The sequence below is a fragment of the Poecilia mexicana genome, unplaced genomic scaffold, assembly GCF_051168715.1.
Source record: "Poecilia mexicana isolate PSO_F unplaced genomic scaffold, ASM5116871v1 scaffold_2, whole genome shotgun sequence".
In the NCBI taxonomy this organism is placed as follows: domain Eukaryota; kingdom Metazoa; phylum Chordata; class Actinopteri; order Cyprinodontiformes; family Poeciliidae; genus Poecilia; species Poecilia mexicana.
The window spans coordinates 20,920,749-20,940,751 of record NW_028263371.1 but is presented as its reverse complement, the minus strand read 5'-3'; the positions used below and the strand labels follow the sequence as shown (position 1 = coordinate 20,940,751).

The window sequence follows — 20,003 nt, the reverse complement described above, 5'->3', positions numbered from 1 at the left end:
TATTATTTAAGTATTTTTTTTAAATATTTAGCTTCAAGCTAATCAGCATGCTGGGTAAATATTGAATTTCAGTCTAACTAGCTTGAAACTAAATGTTTATTTTAAAGCTAAAGCTAACTAAATATTTACAGTACTTTAAAGCTAATTATCTTGCTAACAAAAAAATTGTGGAGCTTAACATTTAGCTTGCTAACTAAACATAGCTTGAAGCTCATTAGCTTTGTAATTCAATATTTCATTTGATGCTAATTAGCTTGCTATCTACGTATTTAGTTTGGAGCTAAATATTTAGCTTAACACTTAATTTGGAGCAACAACTAACTACATATTTAGTTGGAAGCAAATTAGCTTGCTAACTTAACATTTAGGTTCAAGTTAAAGCTAACTAAATATTTAGTTTCAAGCTAATTGGCTTGCTAAAAAAACTAGCTTGGAGCTTAATATTTAGCTTGCCAATTATGTATTTAGCTTGAAACTGTGACATTTATAAATGAAAACTGAACATTTAGTTTTTTCTAACTAAATAACCAGAATTATTTACATTAATTTCCCTCCATAGCTGACAGAGAGATGAAACTGGGCCTTGTTTTACCTGAGCCATGGCAGCAGGTACTGTGGGAGGTGGTGGGCCTGAACCACCCTAAAACACACAGACAGGACAGGGGAGGTTACCACGGCAACCAGAAACACCTCTTGGAGTGAGTCATCAGATCTGTGATGTCACAGGGTGAGACTGAGCGCTCTGTGGTTAATTAGGGGGCCTCGTTTCACTGCGTATCCATGGCAACGGGACACGGTGGGAATGGAAAGCAGAAATGGAGAGAGACCAGCCGGGTCCAGGAAACCCTGGAAACGGTTCTGCTGCTTGACCCATCCGAACACGGTTCTGGTCCCGTGAAATTCCACCGCTGTGCGTGTTCCTGAAGACGTCATGTTCAGGGACCGTGGGAAAAATGAGCTTCACCAGAACAACGCATTTATAACTTTCTTTCTCAAAACTGCTCTTTTAAATAATGTATTCTGATGTTTTCTTTATTATCTGTAGCTAAATATTTAACTTTAAAAACTCTAACATGTTTTGGAGAAGGATCATGACGTCCTCACCACAGCAGCTAATCAGATCGAGGTGTGTCCTCCTGTCTCCAGGTGTGTCCCTTTGTCTCCAGGTGTGTCCAGGCTGTTTTCCTCGGTGATGTCACTTCCTCTCCTTATGAAACGCTGGCTCTGCCTCAGTGTGTTGCTCATGTGATAAGCTGATGCTCTCGGGGTTTTCCCGTCTCATTTCTTCAGTCAGCAGCAGCAGACCGACTCACACAGACACACGGTGAGTTTTTATCATCTTTAATCCACTTTATTGATTATAGATTATTAGATTTGATCTCATATCATCTCAGTTTGTTTGTTTTGTTGAATTTGATTTAACTGCAGCTGATCTGGGGACAGTTCGGACCGTCGTTATGAGCATAAAGGCCACAGCGGCTCCAAAACCACAGGATCCATGAGTTATGCTTTTTAAAGTGTCTGAAGATAAATATGTTGTTTTATTAGATTATATTTAAAAAAAATGTACTTTAAACATTTTTTGCTTATTTGTAGATATCTTTAAGTACTGCATCAGGATGAAACCAAAGTTGTTTATTCATATATTTTCCTTAAATATAAATGAAAATTTTTGATTCTATTCCATGAAGAGGAGATTTCTGTTCATGTTTTATAAATAATATAAAGCTTTCTTTTACAATAGGTTCACTTTTTTTCTCTTGTTAATTAAAGGCAGCTGAAGTGATATTTTTTAATGTTATGTTTCTCATAAAAAATAATATGTATTTTTACCCAGATTATTGGGAGTTTACAGTTTCATGTGTTTACTCCAGATGGGTTCCCACAGCTGGACCCTGAGGAACTCCTGCAGTCAGGCCGTAATGTTTGGTTCTGTTCCAGGAACATGGAGCGGAAGCTGGATCTTTCCCGTCTGACGGACGAAGAGGCCAAACATGTGTGGGAGGTGATCCAGCGCGACTTCAACCTGCGCAAGAAGGAGGAGGAGAGGCTGACGTAGGTCCAGGTGGAGGTTCTGTTCTGTTCACATCCCGGCTCATGTGATGCCAGCAGGAATGTGAGCGTGAAAGATGCTGTTGTTGCTGCAGCCGATCACGCCACCGTCACACGCTCTGGAATCACAAAGATGCTCTGTTTCCGCTGAAGACTCCAACTCCCATCAGCCCCGGGGGGAAGAGAGAGCGGAACGGCTCTGCGGCTCAAATCACATTTCCACTGTGGAAATCAGACCCTGCTGCAGCAGAGCCATGGATCAGGAGGTTAACAGCTGATCAGCAGTAGCAGCAGGCTGAGCCGTTAGAGCAGCAGAACTGGGCCCAGGGGCGGCTCTAATGGGTCCGCTGCCCTGGGCAAGAACCCCCATCTGGCCCCCAAACTATTAAAATTAAACAAGTTATCAGATTTTATCTGTTTATTTTTTTATTTTTGCAGGAAACGGAGGAAACTCACTCCTCTGAATGTCAGGCCAAAACATTCAGATAAGATATGTTTTAGAAATCGATTATTCTGATGATTAATTGATTAAAATAATTGGCAGATAAAAACAAGCTAATAAATAAAGTATTTTATTTCAATAATATTGCTTTCCTTTAGTGAGTTTGAACTGGGTGAAGCTCAAACAGCAGCAGAGGAAGTGGAGCGCTGTGCTGTGCGTTTCACGGTGGTTCCTGTCCTTCCTGCCTGCAGCGAGCTGAAGACGCGCATCGACAAGGAGGACACGAAGCGGGAGCTGCTGGGCTCGGAGAGGAACGTCTCCGACTCGCTCTGCATCCGCTGCCTGCAGCCCTTCAAGTTCCTGGTCAACAGCAAGAGGCAGTGCCTGGACTGCCGCATGTTCACCTGCAAGTCCTGCAGCCGCTACAACAAGAAGGAGCACGGCTGGGTGTGTGACAACTGCCGCATGACCAGGTGAGACAGAGAGGGGCAGGGGGACGACAGGTCATAGAAAGGTCAATAACAGACATATACAGTCCATCTGGAGACGGGTATGGACGGACGGATGGATGGTTGGATGCTGCAGTAATGCAGGTGTCTCTCAGGTCTGCTGTAATTCTCTGTATTGAATCAATCTGCTCTCAGTTCTGACTTAATGTGTTGTGGATCAGAACCGGACCGTTGGTCCTGGACCCATTGCCGATTCTACAGACTGGGCCTTTGGGTGGTTCAGTTCTGTTCCTTGTGTGCTTCAGGGTGCTGAAGATGGGGACTCTGGGCTGGTACCATGACAACGTGAGGAACCGCTTCAAACGCTTCGGCAGTGCCAAGGTGATGCGGTCTCTCTACAAGCGCCTGAACGGAGACGGTGAGTCTCGCGGTGACGTTTCTGGATCTTGGTCCAGTTGTTCTGATCCTGCTTGTGTTCTGGTTCAGGTGGTCGTGATGACGACACCCAGAGCATGCCGGATGTCCATAGACGTAAGTCTCTCCACAAGCCAGTCCAGTTTTTCAGAACTTCCTGCAGGTCCAGAGGTCCAGCATGTGATTCTCTATGGCATAGTCCAAGTCAGCTCGCTGTTTCCTTTTAGATGGATACAACGGCACCGAGGATGATCCTGGAGAGGGCGAGGCTCAGCGCTACAAAGTGGTAAGCAAGAACACCAAGGGGCTTTGTGGGTTCAATCAGAGCAGGAGTAACTGAGCAGCTGTTTCCCACCTAGATGAGGAAGAATAAACGTCTGTTGTCGGTTCATCCCATGGACTTTGACTCGGAGGACTACCTTCCTCGTTCACGGCGGCCTTCTGAGCAGGTAAAGCCCCGGCTGATGAAGACTGCAGATGAGGCCTGGTTCTGAGGAAGACACGTGTTTAATGACGCTGTTTGAAAGCAGATGCAGGACGATCGGTATTACCGGAACGACGGGGACTACGACTACTACACTCACCGAGGGAACCGCAGAAAGAGTCTGGACCGTCACGCCATGAGACCGGGTCAGCATGCCAACATGGCACATGTTCTTAAGGATCCCACATACTAGAGCATACTATATATATTCTGTCTGAGTACACTGTCTGCTGGACGGTTGGGATTTCATTGTGTAGCTTTTGCTCCAGGGTTAGGTTAGCAATTCAGGAGTTCAGAGTAGAGTCCTTGCTGTATCAGCTGAGGCCATTGGGATTGACGGTAAAGATACCTCAGGGAGCCATCTATGTTCCACTAGGAGGAGATATTCAGACGAGTCCTAAGTAGCAACTTAGGACTTGTCTGAAGGATAGAAACCTGAAATCCCCTCGATGAGTTTTTAGTTGCAGGGGAAAAGAAAGTCTGGACCAGGAGAAGTTGAGGATGTCTTTTGAATCAGAAAGATCAAATCAAAAAGACCTGTCCTCCCCTTGATGTGCATTTATTTCTCCATATCACTGCATCATCAGATGACTATGCAGACAACCGGATGGTGCGGACCCGCTCTCTGTCGAAGATCAGCTCCTCGGTGGCTAGGCAGCAGTATGTCGACACCTCAGATGAGGAAGAGTACCAGAGGTATCCCCCCGCTCACCAGCAACCCCACCACCGCAGGAAGAACAGCCGAGCCTCTTCCCAGGAGAACCTGGGCCAAGCCCCGCCTGTAAGGACATACAGACATTCAGAACCGAGTCTGGAAGGAGAAAGAACTGACCTTAACATTTTCTGTCTGGATTCATTTTTCAGATCAACGAACTGAACAAGCGGATGTTCGCCATTGAGAGCCTGCTGAGCCGTCTGGAGGAGAAGATGACTCCTGCTGATGACGTAAGACAGGACACAACCTTAAATCCTTGAATCACATGGAGAGGATGATGAACTCATCAGTCACTTTAGTCTCAAATCCAGTAAAGTTGCTCCTTCCAACAGGCCTTGACTTCATCAGCTCCAAATGAGGAGGAGAAACTGAGGAGGAAGCTGAGTGAGCTGGCAGGAAACCTGAGCGATAAAGGCCTGTCGTCAGATGATGAGGCTGGGATAAAGCCTTTCCCTGGGATTAAAGGGTCTTCTGGCATCAGGGGAGGACCGGTGGTCCCTCTGGACTCCCTAAAGGACAAGGAGCTGAGCTCATCCAGCGATGAGATGCCAACAGAGGCTCAAAAGGTACGACAGTGACTCAGAGAGTAGCAGCAAACAGGAACCTGGAGACCAACATCCTGCCCAGAGCTTTGCTTTGAACCAAGTACTGCTGCTGCTGAACATCCAGGTTCCTGTTTGTGAAGGCATTTGCATGGCTCAACTTTCACCGCTGAAGGTGTCATTCCACCAGAACAAAGTCCAGACCAGCTCATGGACAAAGAACTTCCTGTTAGAGAGCTCAGCATGAAGCTCAGAAGAAAGGTCAAAGATTTGGCATTAAGCATCTCTAATCTCGGTGCATGACGACCTCCTCACTAACAGCCCGCCTCCTGCCTCACCATACTCCTGTCAGGTTGTGTAAATGTGAAGCAGCTACCTGCCTGGACCCCAGGGATGGATGAACGCTGAAATCACCTTCACTTGGACCTAAGCTATGTCCTCTAGCTTGGAAAATTTAAGGGCTAATGATACGATTCCTTCACTGTAGGTTAGGTCTAAGGAAGGATGACTGAACAAGTGCGTTGTTCATGTGTGTATCGTAATCTGTCTGGAGGGTGGTGGGCACCCCAGTAGATGCACCAGGATGTACCTGAGTTTCAGTTGGAGAAGTCGTCCAGACCCCAACCCCAGGATCTGGGGGTGTCCAGTCCGGTAGCTGCTGCAGATGTTGTTTTCCAGCTGCTAACATCTGTCCCTCTACATGGCTTTCAGAGATCCACTGCCGCCGCCCTCTGTGACCTCACCACTGAGGTCTTGAGAACCATTAACGCCACAGAAAACGCAATGGTCGAGTACGGCCTTGCAGAGCCGATCGACAGGTCCCCCTTAGTTGGCCCTGACGTAAAGCAGGCTGATGATGCTTTCAGGGAACTTGAGGAAAATGTAAGCTTCCAATGTGACCTGCATGATTCACCCCTCCTCTCTACACTAAGTTCAGCCCCCAATGCCTCCTCTGAAGCATGACCTAATGTCCGGACTGGCTTTAACCCTCCACTGGCTGCTGTGTTTCCAGTTAAACAGGGAAACACACTGGGTCCAGTTAGGGTCCGGTTCCATCAAGCTCCTCACCAGCACCAATCATGACTAGAACTCACTCCAACGGTTCCTCTATGTTGGAAAATGTAGACTGAAGCAGAAGACTTCTGGAACCTAAAGAGGAACCTAGCAGGAATTCAGTGTGTTCCCTTGACCTTCACCTCTGTCTGCTTCATCATAATCACCATCAGCTTCCTGTCCGGTGACCAGTCTGTGTCTGTCCTCCTACCTGTCCAGGTGTACATCACGGCCGGCCAGTCATATGAGCTGGAGTCTAAGCTGCGGCGACTCGAGCAAAGCGCCAAGAACCGTTTTGGAGGGACGACGGACTCTGAGCTGTCGGAGTTGGAGGATGTGGTGGCGCTGACTGCTGCCAGAGTACAGAGCGCCGAGAGCGAGGTTAGTTGGGGTCTGCCATCTTTGTTTATCCATAAAATCTCAGCTTTGACATTTGGTTGTTGGTTTCTGGTCCTTCACTATGTGTCTGTTTTCCCTCCAGGTGTCGGACATTGAAAGTAAAATCGCAGCTCTGAGCGCCAAGAAGAAGGTCAGTTTGAGATCAGAAGCTGTCCTTCTTCATCTGACTTGTAGACGTTTCTTGGTCCGGGTTAGACCCGGTTTAATGAACGGGCTGAACTGAATGTGGCTGAGCTTAATCCTCTGGTTAAGCTGAGCCACATTCAGTCAACAGATGAAAGTGTCCTTCTTCATGTGTCCATGTCGATTCTTGACACCAAACTGTTAAAGTTTGTTAATTAGCTCATGTTCTACTCAGACGATGTGGTTCTAATCAAAAGGTTCTGTTCTGATGAAACTCTGCAGGTTTTTGGATCCCATCAGAAGAAACGGACTGCTTCAGACCTGCCCAGTGAGAACTTCTTCAACTTATTGGTTATAGCAAAGTTACCTATGCTCACCCTAAAATGCAATACTAAAGTACTAACCAACATGGCAATTAGTGGAAGCTAACCTTAAAATGCTAAGCAATAATTTAGCTCTGCTTTTATCACGGTAGCGCATTAGCAGATATTTGCCCACTGCTGGTTATTGATCCATCTGAAAGGCGCTGATCTGCTCTAACTTGTCGTTGTTGTTGGCAGAGAGTAACGGCGCTCCTTGGAGATCCAGCAATATGTTCTGAACCAGGCCCGGTCTCAGCCTGATGTCGGTCACTCCTCTTCCTCCTGCACTTCAGCCTCCTTCATCAATGTTCACAGACCGGAACCGGGACACACAACAAATCAGAGGAACATCGAAGTATTTCTGCTGAGCTTCAGAGACCAGAACCTTCAGATGGAGTTTGGTTCTGAGTTCTACAAGATTCTTTGACATTAAAATGGGCACATAGCTGTGAAGAGTATCTCAGCCCCTCATAGATTTCTTGTACTTTTAAAACATAAAGTCTGATTTTAAATCATGATTTCACTTACTCTGTCCAGATCAATTGACTCTGAGTGGAAAAGTAATTACAAAGTCTTGTGAAATCATTAAAATAAATTTTTTAGTCACATATTTGTGGTTCAATTTGACCAGCCACACCTGATTACTGTTCCCTCTGCCCTCTCTGAAGAACTGATGATGATGATGATGATGTGTTTAGCTTCTGTTCAATAAACAACACAAACAACTCAGCACTTATTGTCCTCATGATTGTAAACATGCTGCTTCTCTCTTCTGCTGCTGACTGGTTATGATGGGAGGGAAGGGATGTGGTCGCCCCTGACAGCATACCACCAGGGGAGTTTGTCAGAATACCTGCTGGACTGGACCAATTTTCTGGGGAAAAAACTTGAGTATATCTGAGCTGAAATGTTGAAAAAGAAAACTTCAGACATTTGTGATTAATTTTCGACTTTTCAGATATTTTCAGAAATTTGCTAATTTTTTTATAGAAAATGTCTGAGATGAATCTAAAAATTGTTGAATTTTTTTTGACTGAAATTGTTTTTTTTTTTTTTTTTTTTTACTATCTGTAATGGCCCTAACACGCCGTCCAATTTTAATATTTTAGACCTCACTTGGTCGGAAAAAATGACCTTTTAATACCCTGGTTCCGTTTCCGGTGGTTACGTTTTCATTTTCTCATCGTCGCGGGTTACGGGCTCTTAATTTGTAGGATTACTTCCGCCGCGCCGGAGCTCCGCGCTAGCTGCGTAGCGGTGACGGAGCGGCGCCGCGCCTCTCCTCCGCAGTGGATCCGTGTCTCCGGGCTTCGCTCTCGGTGCAGCAGCGGCTCACCTGCGGCTCACCTGACCGCGGCACGGCGCTCTGCCCTCGGCTGCCGGAGCTCCGCCGCAGCGGCCCGAACGGGGGGGCGGATTAGCGGGCCGACGGGCCGCTGAGCAACCCGGACTCTGATTCTCACCCTGACGCTGGTCCGGTTCGGTGGTCTGACTGGGAGCTGCTAACCGCCATCTGCAGCGGCAGAACGGACCCATCAGCACCGAACCGCACTAACAGAACCTATAATTTTACAAGGAAACGGGATAATCATGGGTTCTGGAGAGTCCGGGTCACAGGTCTGAGTGATCCGGACAAAATCAGAACCGAGGTGACATTTCGGCTGCAGGTAAAGATCTAAGGGATGGGTCCATCAGGACTCGGAACCGGGACAAGGTGACCGAACCAACGGGTTTAACACTGGAACAGGGCCGTCCTACTGCTGCACCTCCGGAACCGCATGCCCCGAACCTGAGGAGAGCTCGGCTGCAGGTAGAGCCATCCGGAACCATGGGGACCCAGGGCCCGGGCCGGAAGAGGATTCCGAACCGGGACAAGCTGGCTGCGGAGGAGGATGCGCTGAGCCAGATAGCGCGAGAGGTAAACACCATCATCATCTTCATCATCATCAATAAACATGATGGGCTGAGTGGTGATTATCAGAATGATCAGAAATAATCAGGCTGATTAATAATGAACAGAATGATCAATGATAAAATAGATAATCAATAATAATCAGGCTGATTGATAAGATCAGATGTGACTAACGATTTAACATGATTTAGAATCAAAGTTAAACTCTAACATGATAATTATTGTTATTTATGAGGAACATCAGGTGATGCTGTTGGATCCATTAAATTGTCACCTGTCTATTGACGGACCATGAGGGTCAGAACCAGAACCAGAACCACCAGGAGTCTCATCCTCCCTACAGTCAGTGGTACCTGGACGACTTTTAAGGGATCTGTGGACCAACCAGATCCAGTCAGTTGGTCCAACAGGTTGGTCTAACCAGTTGGGTCCAACCATTTGGGTCCAAGTTGTGTCCAGCTGGTTGGTCTAACCAAAGACTGGAACCAGTAGATGACCAGTTGGTCCAGCCTCTCAGGCCTCCACCATCAGCTCCATAAAGCTGATTATTGGTATAACTGGGTATCAATGAAGCTGATTGGTAATGACTGTGTTGACGGCCTCCTGCTGGTACCGTCTGGTTCTCTCCGTCCTCAGGCTGGTTCTGGTCTCTGACCCAGATCCAGTCAGAACCAGCCTTTAACGGGGGTCTCCTCCTCCCACTGACCTACTGGGAGCGGCCACAGCAGACTGGTTTGTTACTGGGACTGTCTGACCTGCTTGCTGTAATCCGGTGGAGCTCCAGTAATAATCCACAGCTCAGACAGCATCATCATCATCTTCATCTTCATCACAGGACTGGAAACGTTAAATTAACAGATTTTACATAAACTAGAGTCAAAAATCATTATAAATAAAATTCACCAGGAATTAAAAGAAATAATATATTTATAAACGAAACGTTTCAGTTTAAAGTTAATTTATTCATTTAAATAATGTTTATTTGGTGTAAAAACGTTTAAATATGGAGCTGCTCTGTCTCCCCCTGCTGGCCGCCGCGGTAATCACACCCAGCCTTTGTAAAAACAGTTTCTTTCTGTTTTCAGTGTGATGTTTGATCGATTATTGATGATTGGTGATATCTGCTGATGGATGAGTGTGTGTCCCGCAGGCTGAGGCCCGGCTGGCGGCGAAGCGGGCCGCCAGAGCCGAGGCCCGCGAGATCCGGATGAAGGAGCTGGAGAGGCAGCAGAAGGAGGTGAGCTCTTATTCTGAAATCTGCTCCGGTCGGGGTTATTGATCCGACAGCTGATTGGATCACAGATCAGTCTGTCAGGACGGGTCAGAGCAGCTGATGGGGTCATGTGGTAGCAGGTCAAAGGTCAGGCTGAGAGGATCAGGATCAGCTGCTGCGGTGAGTCTCAATAAAACTTTAATGTTTATGATGAAACCAAACAGGTTCTGGAGGCTCTGGAGGGTCTGGGTCCAGTCCCTCTGGTTACCATGGAGACAAAGGAGATTACCTCCAGATTAACAAGAACTTTGTACAGGAACAGAACCCGGATCAGAACCTGGGAAACCTACAGGAAACCTGGAAAATAATCTGGAGATAAATAAGAGAAAAACTGCAGGAAATAATCCCAAATAATCTGAGGAAAGGAAAAAAAATCTGATTTTAGACTTAAATAAAGAAAAGTTACAGCAAAACCTGCGAGAAAACATAAAGGAACAAATCAGGTAAAAATACAGAGAAAGGAAAAATATTAAATCATCAAATATTAATAAAAAAACCATTTAAGGAAAACGCAGAGAGACAGAATGAAATAATTTGAAAGCAGCAGAAAAATAACATATATCATTTGGATAAAAAGAAATTCACTGTTTATTGATTTTTTGGAAAAATTAACCAGAAATTATTTTAAAAGTTGATAAATTTGATTTTGATCAAAGAAAACCAACAAATTGGATATGAATGTTGATATTTATTTATTAGATGGAGCGTTTATTAATTATTCAATAACAACAGTACTTATTCATTGATCTAATTTTGAATGAAATGGTTTTCCAAACCATCCAAAACAGAAAAATCTGCTTAAAAACAGAAAAAAATCAGGAAATTAAAGAAACAAAAATCATCAAAACTGATAAAAAGTTTAAATCCAGAACTTTTAAAGCTCCGATCCAGTGGAACCAGCCTGACCTCCTCCTCTTGTTTCTTCCTCTCCCTCCTCTTCCTCTCCATCTGGTGCAGCTGTTTCACAGCACCAAGGTAGGTCCAGTTCTCCCAGTTCTCCCAGTTCTCCCAGCTGCCTCTAACCCTCTGGTCTGGTCTCCTCAGAAGTATTATGGTCTGGATAACAAGTGGGGTCACATCGAGCAGTGGATGGTAGGACCGCTTCTGTCCAGTTGGTCCCGGTTCTCCTGGTTCTGGTGGAACCGGGCCGCCTACCGAGAGCTGCATGTTGTTGTTGTCTGTTCTGCACGCGCTCAGTAGGGTTCTGATCCAGGTTCTGATCCAGGTTCTGATCCTGGTTCTGATCCAGGTTCTGATCCGGGCTCTGCATGCTCCGCTCTGCTGCACTTAATCATTGAGTTATTTTATTCATGTCTGCTGCTTTTTATTTATTCCATTTCAAAATATATATTATTAGTGTTTCTAGTTGATGTTCGAATTTTATTAATTTATTTTCATCCAGTTTGAATATTGTTTATAACAGTAACTTTGATTTTAGTTCATTTTTATTTCCCCTCCTCGTTGTCTGTCAGGCTGTTTGCCCTGCTCATTGTCTGTCAGGTGAACCTTCTGCAGACTCCTTCTTCTTCTCCTACTTTAACACGTTTCTTCTTCATGGCCTTTCAGGAGGACAGCGAGCGTTACTCTCGTCTCTCTCGGAGACACACCTCGGTCTGTATTTCTTCTTCTTCTCCTTCTTCTTCTTCTATGTTTGCTCTCCGCTACAGTGATCCTGTAATTGTCTGTCTGTAGATCTCTGATGATGAGGAGAGAATGTCTGTGGGCAGCCGGGGCAGCTACAGGGTGAGTGGACCAGTAACCAGTTGGAGGTCCGGGTCCAGTGGACCAGAGTCCAGCCCGGTTCCTCTGAATGCAGCCTGAGAGAAGGAGCCGGTCTAGATTAGTCAGAACCGGTCTGAACTAGTTTTTTCTTGTCCTGTTTTGTTAGTGGCAAGAACTGAACCAGTTTAAAGCTGTTTGAACCAGTCTGAACCAGTCTGAACCGGTATGAACTGGTCTGAACTGGTTCTAACATCGCCCTGTAGCTCTGATAATCTTCATCTTTCCTCTTCACTAACACATTCTTCATTTCTTTCCCTTTTCTTGTTTCCTCTCCTTGTCTCTCGTCCTTCCTGCCCCTTCTCCTCCCCCAGCCCTCGGACTACGGCGGCCTCCTGGCCTCCAGCTCTCGGGCCTCCTCCAGGGCCAGCTCTGCCCGGGCCAGCCCTGTGGTGAGAGAGTTAACGCCCTCTGGCTCCCTCTGCTGGCTCTCTGGGGAGTTGCAGCTGATGAAGCTGATTAATTGATTTGATTGGTTGGTTACTGATCAGGTTCTGTGTGTGTGCAGGTGGAGGAGAGGACGGACCGGGAGTTCACTGACAAGGTGAGGTCACTGACCCTTGGGCTGGTCAGACAGGATAGAGGCGGTCCTCAGCGCCTCTCTCTCTCTCGCTCTCCCTCAGGGTTCCAGGACGGCGTCCACATTGTCCGCCGCCACTCTGGCCTCGCTGGGCGGAGCCTCGTCACGCAGAGGAAGCTGTGACACCTCGTTCTCCGTGGAAACGGAGGCCTCAATCAGAGAGATGAAGGTACGCCAGCTGTCAGCCTGACCACAGATCTGGACACTCCCAACCGGTCCAGTCTGGTCAGAACCAACAGCACTGATCATGTGACCCATGCCTGTGCAGGACTCGCTGGCGGAGGCGGAGGAGAAGTACCGCAGGGCCATGGTGTCCAACGCTCAGCTGCACAACGACAAGACAGCGCTGATGTTCCAGGTGGAGAACCTGATGGAGGAGCTGAGCGACGTGGAGGAGCTGCTGTGGGAGGCCCGGCGCCGCTGGGACGACGCCACCAAGGTGAGGAAGATGATGATGATAATGATGATGACGATGGTGAAGGTGTTGTTAGATCTTGGTCTGATGTCTCTCCAGGAGCTGGAGCGCGAGCGCCAGGCCCACAGCGTCCTGAAGGTCCAGTTCAAGCAAACAGAGGAAACTCTGAGGCAAACCAACGAGCTGCTGACGGTGAGACACACTCTCTGGAGTGGCCTAGTCAAAGCCCTGACCTGCAGCCTGACCTTCACCAGGTTGTTCCTGCTGGAGAACCCTCCATTGTTTCTGAATGAAATCAGTTCTGTAGAGAAGAAAGGGTCAAAGGTCATCCACAGTGACTCAACGAAGGGCGTGATTACTTTCTCCATCCTGCTGTATTAACATAACACATTTCAGATTCATTGCCTTGTTCCATCTAAACTAACTCTTCCTGTTTTCTGCTCCTGACCTTCCTCTTCCTCCTGCTCTTCCTCCTCCTCTTCCTTGTCCTGCTCTCTGCTGCCCTCTGGTGGACAGGAAGTGTCTGATCTGCGTCAGAAGAGCAGCAGCTACCGGCAGGAGATCTCTGACCTGCAGGAAGCTCTGCAGTGGAAGGAGAAGAAGATTGCGGTAGGACGCTGCTCTTGTTCCCAGAGGCAGAGGAACCAGAACCAGTCCTCTAGTCCCGCTCTGAACATTTGGCCCCAGGACTTAAGATGCATCCAGAGTGATGCCTCTCTCTGCTACCATCTGTGCAGAGCCACCGTGATTAAATCAGTGGTAGACGTGTTTGGAGCAGTCTATACTTGACAGGAACAGAGCAGAACCAAGGAAGGTTGTTTGGTTGTTTTCTGCCTCTGAGAAACGTCTCCAAGCTGTTTTCCTCTTCGTTTCCTGTTTCCTAACCTTGTTTCCTCTCTGACCTCCTTCACTACCTCCTTCCTGCGTCAGGCGTTAGAGCGCCACAGAGAAATCTCAGACATCGTTCGGATTGAACGCGACCAGCTCACAGATGAGGTGGTCCAACTGCGAGACTCACTGAAGGTATTGGGAAAACCCAACTACAACTTTGACCCTGCAGAGATGCAGACATCTGGAGATGAAGTTCCTCTGGTTTTCTTTCAGTGCCATTGTTTGGTCTATCTGCCAAAGGTTCCTCTTCCACAGGAACAACAGCCTGGGGGTTGCAGTGGGTCCTGAGACAGGCCTTACTGTGGAACCTTGCTGCCTTTAGCAAACCCATTGTTAGCCTGCTATACACCCAAAGAGTATCTTCCGGATGATGAAAAGCTTTTAAAAAGCTAAACAAACCGATAACAAAGCTCTATAATTGCTCAATAAAAAATTAGTATTAAGGTTCAGGAGTGGCCCTGCAAGAGTCCACTCCTGAAAGAATCAGTTCAGTGTAGAAAACAAGTTCACTGTAACAGCAGACTATGTGTAGAGATTCCCTAAACTCAAGGGTTCCACCCCAGATTTAGACAGGAACCCATTACCCCCATAGAGGACATGCGTACTTGAGGTGGACTCAGTTTGGATGTCTGTCGTACGCCTGAGGTCTTGCATCCAATCCTCAGATGCCACTGGTCTGCAACTTCTGGATGGATCCCTGCTTAATCATAAGTGGAATTTCTTCTTGGTATGTCATTAAGTTTTCAAGGGCCTGGCCATAACCCATTCATTTCATTCAGGTGTTTCAGAGCAGGGTTGCATTCAAAAATTATCGGACAGTGGGATTTGAGGACTGGAATTGCGGACCCCTTTGAGACGTCACATTGGCTCTGAGCTTGGTCAGAGTCTGCGCAGAAGTTTTACAGACGTTTCTCTATTAAGCCACGAAGGAGACAGAAACCTGAAAGTTACCAAGTTACGACTCTCTGCCCAACAGAACCATGGAGTGGTCGTCTCTCCTGACACCACCACCAACGGTGATGCAGACCAGACTGAGGAGGAATCTCCCTCCCGATTGGCCGAGGACTCGCCTCACAGCGGGAGAGAGAGCATGCTCGGTAGGAAGGAGTAATTGGTTCATTTTACTAAAACTTTCAGACATCTAACCAAACCTTTGATTTCCTTTAATCATCACTTCTGGACAGGAGACTAGAGTGCATGAAGTCGATGATTGACCTGAGCATGTTTGGTTTTCAATCAGCTCGTTAACTTGTGGGCCTCATCCTGAAGAACACCTGAGCTACTGTTCTCCTGTAATTCCTCTGTGATCCTCCTTTTTTTATCAACTCGGTTAATCTCCTACTTTCTGCTTTCCTTCCTGAATGTCGACTCTGTTTGGTCTTCCAACGTCTCTTCATGATCTTTCAGGGAAGGCTTCACAGCAGAAGCCAGCAGATGGCAGCAGAACTCCTCAAAATGTCCCCAAACACAAGAAGAGGTCGCTGCCACAGAACGTGATCTCGGTGAGCGACCAAACCAAACCGTCCAGAGAAAGACAAAACCCAACTGAGAAACATCCAGGCAGAAACCGACAAACACGGAGCAAGGCAGGTGAAAAGAATCGGCCAAAGAAGCTTCCTGTCAGAACGGATGGAAATGAGGCAAAAAAGAAACAGCCTAGCAAAGAAGATCCAGCTCACAAAGTCCTCAGGTCCAGACTTGTTCCACCGCGACCTGCTAAAGATATTATCCTGGATAACAGAGCCATGGTGCTGGGCCTTTCAGCTGCTGAGAAACTGAACTCTCCATCTGAGGAGGCGGTAAAGCAGGATGCCTCTTTGGCTCTGCAAAGTGAATCTTCCTCTGAAACAAATTTTGAACAAAAGCATATGAGTACTTCAGATCTGGATTCCCAAAGTCAAGATGAAGACAGGAATGCGGAAGATGACGTTTCAGGTTTCAGTGAAGAAGGTCCCAGCCTTAAAGCTGCAGCAGAGTCCAACAAGTCAAATGTTGAGGCTGTAGGTGGTGAAGAAGGCTTCGTCAGGAGGACTGAAGCCAGTCCAGAAACCAAAGTACATTTCACATCTCCTGAGAACCAAAGCATTGGAGAACCACTCCAAAGAGCTGCTGAGGTACACAAAGCTTGCCCTGAAAGCCCAAAGAGAACACCCCCCTTTGTTCCAGAAGAAATGTGGACCAGCTTGGAGATGAATGTTCAAGATTTGCTCCAAGGACTAGAGGATAAACCAGGGTTTGTGGTAGAAATTTCAAGAATCTTCTCAGAAATCCTGATGTGTCTCCACCACTGGATCTCAGATTTGGAGAACACACTAAGGAACAGAGCAGGACGTGAGTCCTGTCTGAATGATAGAGGTGCACATGAATCAGTGTGGCCACTGAGGGGAACCAGACTCTCCAAATGGCTTCTGACAAGCCTAACCAGAGAAACCGCAGAAGGTCCTGGATGTGAAGAAAGACATCTGGCTGGACGTTCTTCATCACCAAGAGTCAGTTCAGCCAGAGAAAAGATGGAGGACCCACCTGGTTCCTCAAGCAGAGTTTGTTCAACTTGTCATGATCAGTCTACCACCAATGACGAAAGAGAGATAACGTCCAGCCCAAGAGATGTACAGCTGAACGCTGAGTCTGAAGCCAGTCCACCTGGTTCTCTAAAAAGCATATCTGGAGACTTTGTTTTTGTTGAGTCACACTTTTCTGAATCTTACAAGAACTCAACAGACTCCACGCCTGACAGTCAAACCCATGTTCTGACTTCTGCCAAAGACTCAAAGGAGTTCAGAGGGAACCGCCCTTCATCAGCACACTCCAGTGTTGGACAAAGTTCCTCAGGAGGACTCAAGAGGTTCATGGAGGTGACCGCTGAAGAAATCAGAGCAATGGCTGTTCCTGAGCTGGCTCTGGTGGGCCTCCAGGAGGGACGGTGGCTGGATCGGTCCAGTGTTGGTTCTGTTGAGGAGCTGTCGGTTGGAGACATGGACAGCTGTGAGGAGGCTGATGAAGAAGAGGAGGTCCAACTGCTTCCACCACAGCAACAGAACCGATCCACCATGGAGGCTGAGGTCCAGGTTATCGCTCCATCGCTGGGCACCATGGAACCAGAGACAGAACATGAAGAATCCGGATTGGACAGCAGGAAAAATGACAACACAGATTGCAATATTTCATGAGCTCAGGAGCGCCCTCTGCTGCTGGTCTTCATGAACATTGAACACATTCATGTTCAAATGTTTATGTTAGAAGAAACATGTTGACTGGTAGTTCTGGTTAGAGCCAGAAGAAAGCAGAGACTCACATCAAGCGTTAGAATCTGGAAATCTAAATGTGTGGACTAACCAATGAAGGTTTGGAGTGACTGATGAGAAGGTAGCTTTGAATGATTTGGAATGACTAATCTTCTGAGTATAACATGTAAGTTCCTACTGAGAAGATGTGTTCCTGAAATATGAGGATAGAAAAGTTTTCATATCTGGTAATAAATGTTTATCTGAATCCTGGAGTTCTGTGTTTTGGTGGTTTTGTTCCAGTCATCAGTAGATGATGTTCTCCACACCTGAAGGGTAAGCTGACTTCCTGCTCCGTGTCTCCAGATCACATCAGAAATCATGAGAAGTTGAAATGAAATGATTAAAAGTTAATTCTTTATAATTCACCATAATTGATGTAATTAATGTTAATTAAATCAAATTGGAGATAATGATCACTTCACCAGCTGATTATCTCCACCATGAGGGTCCAGATCTCCATCCAGTGAATCTTAAGCTAATCAGTGGCGTTCCTCAGAGCTGTGCTGTTGGTCCTCTTTGGTTTGCTCCAGATGGTTCTTTGACTCCCGGGCTGCAGTTGACCATCTCACCTCCTGGACCTTCAGGTTGAGCTCACTGGGAGTTCAGGGAAGTCGTTGATTGTTGCTCTCTGTTTCGTTTCAGAGCTGCGGATGAAGAAACTGTTTGATGACAGAGAAGGTTTACGGGATCAGGTTCGATCTGGAAACCTTTTGGTTTAAAGTCTAAAAAGGCTGAAACATCTTCTAGAAAATAACGTTAATCTGTTAATGTTCAGGTCAGACTTCTCCAGTCTCAGCTGGATCAGAGGAACGGGGTGGATGGAGTCCAGAACCCAGGGCAGAACCCCCAGGAGAACGGCATAGACCCTCATCTGCTGGACCTGCAGAGTGAGTTCCTGACCAGGTCTGGTGTTGATCCGCTGCAGGATCGATCGTGATTCCTCTGCTTGGTTTCCACCAGGAGACGCTAACAGACAGATCAGCGAACTCAAGTTCAAGTTGGTGAAATCTGAGCAGGAAGTCACAACTCTGGAGCAAAATGTGAGCCTTCATGTTTCCATCGGTTCATTTTCACTCGGCTTCTCCAGCCGTCAGTCTGAACCTGGACGGCGTTTTGTCTTCAGGTGCTGCGCCTTGAGGGTCAGGTGTGTCGCTACAAGTCAGCGTCTGAGAACGCAGAGAAGATTGAAGATGAGCTGAAGGTGGAGAAGAGAAGACTGCAGAGAGAGGTGAGAGTGCCCCCTTAGGTTGGTTTTCTGTGCGGACCGGTTCTGGTTAAAAACGTACGGTTCCTTCCAGCTCCGCTCGGCTCTGGACCGCATCGAGGAGCTGGAGGTCAGCAACAGCCACCTGTCCAAGCGTCTGGAGAAGATGAAGGCCAACAGGAACGCACTGCTGGCCCAGCAGTGAAGCTCCGTCCTGGGCCGGGTCTTCAGACCGCCGGGCCAGGTCCAGAACATTTCAGAGACACTCGTGAACCGAAGACAATCAGGACCAGGTGGTGGAGGAGCTGAAGCTGAGACAGGATGCGCAGGATCGTCCAAAATGTTTCCTTTTCTGAATCCTTCTGATCACAATCATCTCCAGCCGTCAGCACATCAGTCCAGAGAGAGCAGGTTCTGATCCGGTCTGGTTCTGATCCGGTCAGGTTCTAGTAGACAAATAATCCGAAACGGCTCTCAGGCTCCGCCCCCTCTCTGCTCTGATCCAGGCCCGCCTCCAGGGCTCTGCCCCGCAGCAGCTGGTAACCATGGTAACTGTAGACCATGGCATCTTGTGATTGGTTGTTGGAGGAACCAAAGTTACTCTGAAACTGATCCCAGTTCAGTGGTTCTGTTTCTCCTCACTGACTGCTTCAATCCGGTTCAATCTAGTTCAAACCAGATCAAACTTGTTCAAACTGTTTCAAACCGGTCTGGACCTTTACAGTTTATATTTTGTTCTCTGTTTTTCTCTTCTGTTTTTATGTTTTCTTTCTGGAATATCGTTTAGCCTTTTTCTGACTTATTTTATATCATTTTAGTTAGTTCTTCATCACAAACCAGATCAAACTGGTCTGGACCCTTTGAGTCAGTTTATATTTTAGTTTCTGTGTTTTCTTCTGTTTTTTTTTCTGCTGAAATGTTGTCATCCCATTTCTGACTTATTTTATTTGATTTCAGTTTGTTTTTTCTCACAAACCAGATCAAACCGGGTCAAACTGGTCTGGACTCTGCAGATTTAGTTAATATTTTGGTTTCTGTGTTTTTCTCCTCCTTTTTTCTTGCTGAAACCTTGCCGTTATCTCATTTCTGTCTTGTTTTGTCTGATTTTAGTTGTTTCTTCTCACAGACTGGACAGGCGGTTTTAACCAGTTATTAGTTTAGTAGTTCTTCATCTTTTTGACTTGTTTTATTTTTCAAACACTTCTGTTGGCTCATCCTTGCTTATTGTTGGAAGTGGATGAACTCCAGGCTAGAAGTGGAACTTGGTGACAAACGTCTTTGAAACTCAACCGGTCCGGACAGAACCAGTTTGGACCATCAGGGAATGTAGCCCCGCCCACTTTTCTGTTCAGGAAACACAGGGGGCGTGGCCTCTGGACTCACCTGATTGGATGTTACCTGACAGCCAGGATGTAACATCAGCAGCTTTAGGTGAATGAAGGGTTCTGATCGTGGAGCTGAACAGAACCGACCCAACACAGCTGACTGACAGCCAATCACAGCGCAGAACCTTAACAAATTAATCCCAGTAAATCCATCGTCATGACGAAGGTTCAAACATTTTAGATTCACTGCTATTTATTGTGAAAAATAAAACGTTTCAGTTGGAGAGACGTGAAGCTGTGAA

At 46.8% G+C, this 20,003-nt stretch overlaps 2 protein-coding genes across 10 annotated transcripts; both read left to right on the top strand.

Annotated features, from left to right (window-relative positions):
- Nucleotides 1-1,185: 1,185 nt before the first annotated feature.
- mlpha (melanophilin a) lies at nt 1,186-7,764 on the top strand. Of its 4 annotated transcripts, XM_015003999.2 has the most exons (17): nt 1,241-1,324; nt 1,429-1,502; nt 1,942-2,055; nt 2,746-2,967; nt 3,249-3,361; nt 3,430-3,474; nt 3,585-3,643; nt 3,717-3,806; nt 3,885-3,987; nt 4,429-4,622; nt 4,706-4,786; nt 4,889-5,122; nt 5,810-5,980; nt 6,371-6,532; nt 6,633-6,680; nt 6,956-7,001; nt 7,234-7,764. In XM_015003999.2, the coding sequence occupies exons 3-17, from the start codon at nt 1,946-1,948 to the stop codon at nt 7,272-7,274; spliced, it is 1,719 nt and encodes a 572-aa protein (XP_014859485.2). In that variant the 5' UTR covers nt 1,241-1,324; nt 1,429-1,502; nt 1,942-1,945; the 3' UTR covers nt 7,275-7,764. The 4 variants fall into 4 exon arrangements, with proteins under 4 accessions (XP_014859483.2, XP_014859484.2, XP_014859487.2 ...); XM_015003997.2 differs by lacking the exon at nt 1,429-1,502 and having other exon boundaries at nt 1,186-1,324; XM_015003998.2 differs by lacking the exon at nt 1,429-1,502 and having other exon boundaries at nt 1,187-1,324; nt 3,888-3,987.
- A 124-nt stretch (nt 7,765-7,888) lies between these two features.
- lrrfip1b (leucine rich repeat (in FLII) interacting protein 1b) lies at nt 7,889-19,985 on the top strand. Of its 6 annotated transcripts, XM_088003766.1 has the most exons (17): nt 7,889-8,953; nt 10,098-10,184; nt 11,178-11,195; nt 11,265-11,312; nt 11,787-11,831; nt 11,913-11,963; nt 12,314-12,391; nt 12,508-12,543; nt 12,623-12,748; nt 12,848-13,018; nt 13,094-13,186; nt 14,862-14,982; nt 17,815-17,864; nt 17,948-18,059; nt 18,133-18,212; nt 18,296-18,400; nt 18,471-19,985. In XM_088003766.1, the coding sequence occupies exons 1-17, from the start codon at nt 8,864-8,866 to the stop codon at nt 18,579-18,581; spliced, it is 1,422 nt and encodes a 473-aa protein (XP_087859892.1). In that variant the 5' UTR covers nt 7,889-8,863; the 3' UTR covers nt 18,582-19,985. The 6 variants fall into 6 exon arrangements, with proteins under 6 accessions (XP_087859892.1, XP_087859889.1, XP_087859891.1 ...); XM_088003763.1 differs by lacking the exons at nt 11,178-11,195; nt 11,265-11,312; nt 11,787-11,831; nt 11,913-11,963; nt 12,314-12,391 and adding exons at nt 13,511-13,603; nt 13,925-14,017; XM_088003765.1 differs by lacking the exons at nt 17,815-17,864; nt 17,948-18,059; nt 18,133-18,212; nt 18,296-18,400; nt 18,471-19,985 and adding exons at nt 13,511-13,603; nt 13,925-14,017; nt 15,293-17,384 and having other exon boundaries at nt 11,178-11,312.
- The last annotated feature ends 18 nt before the right edge of the window (nt 19,986-20,003 follow it).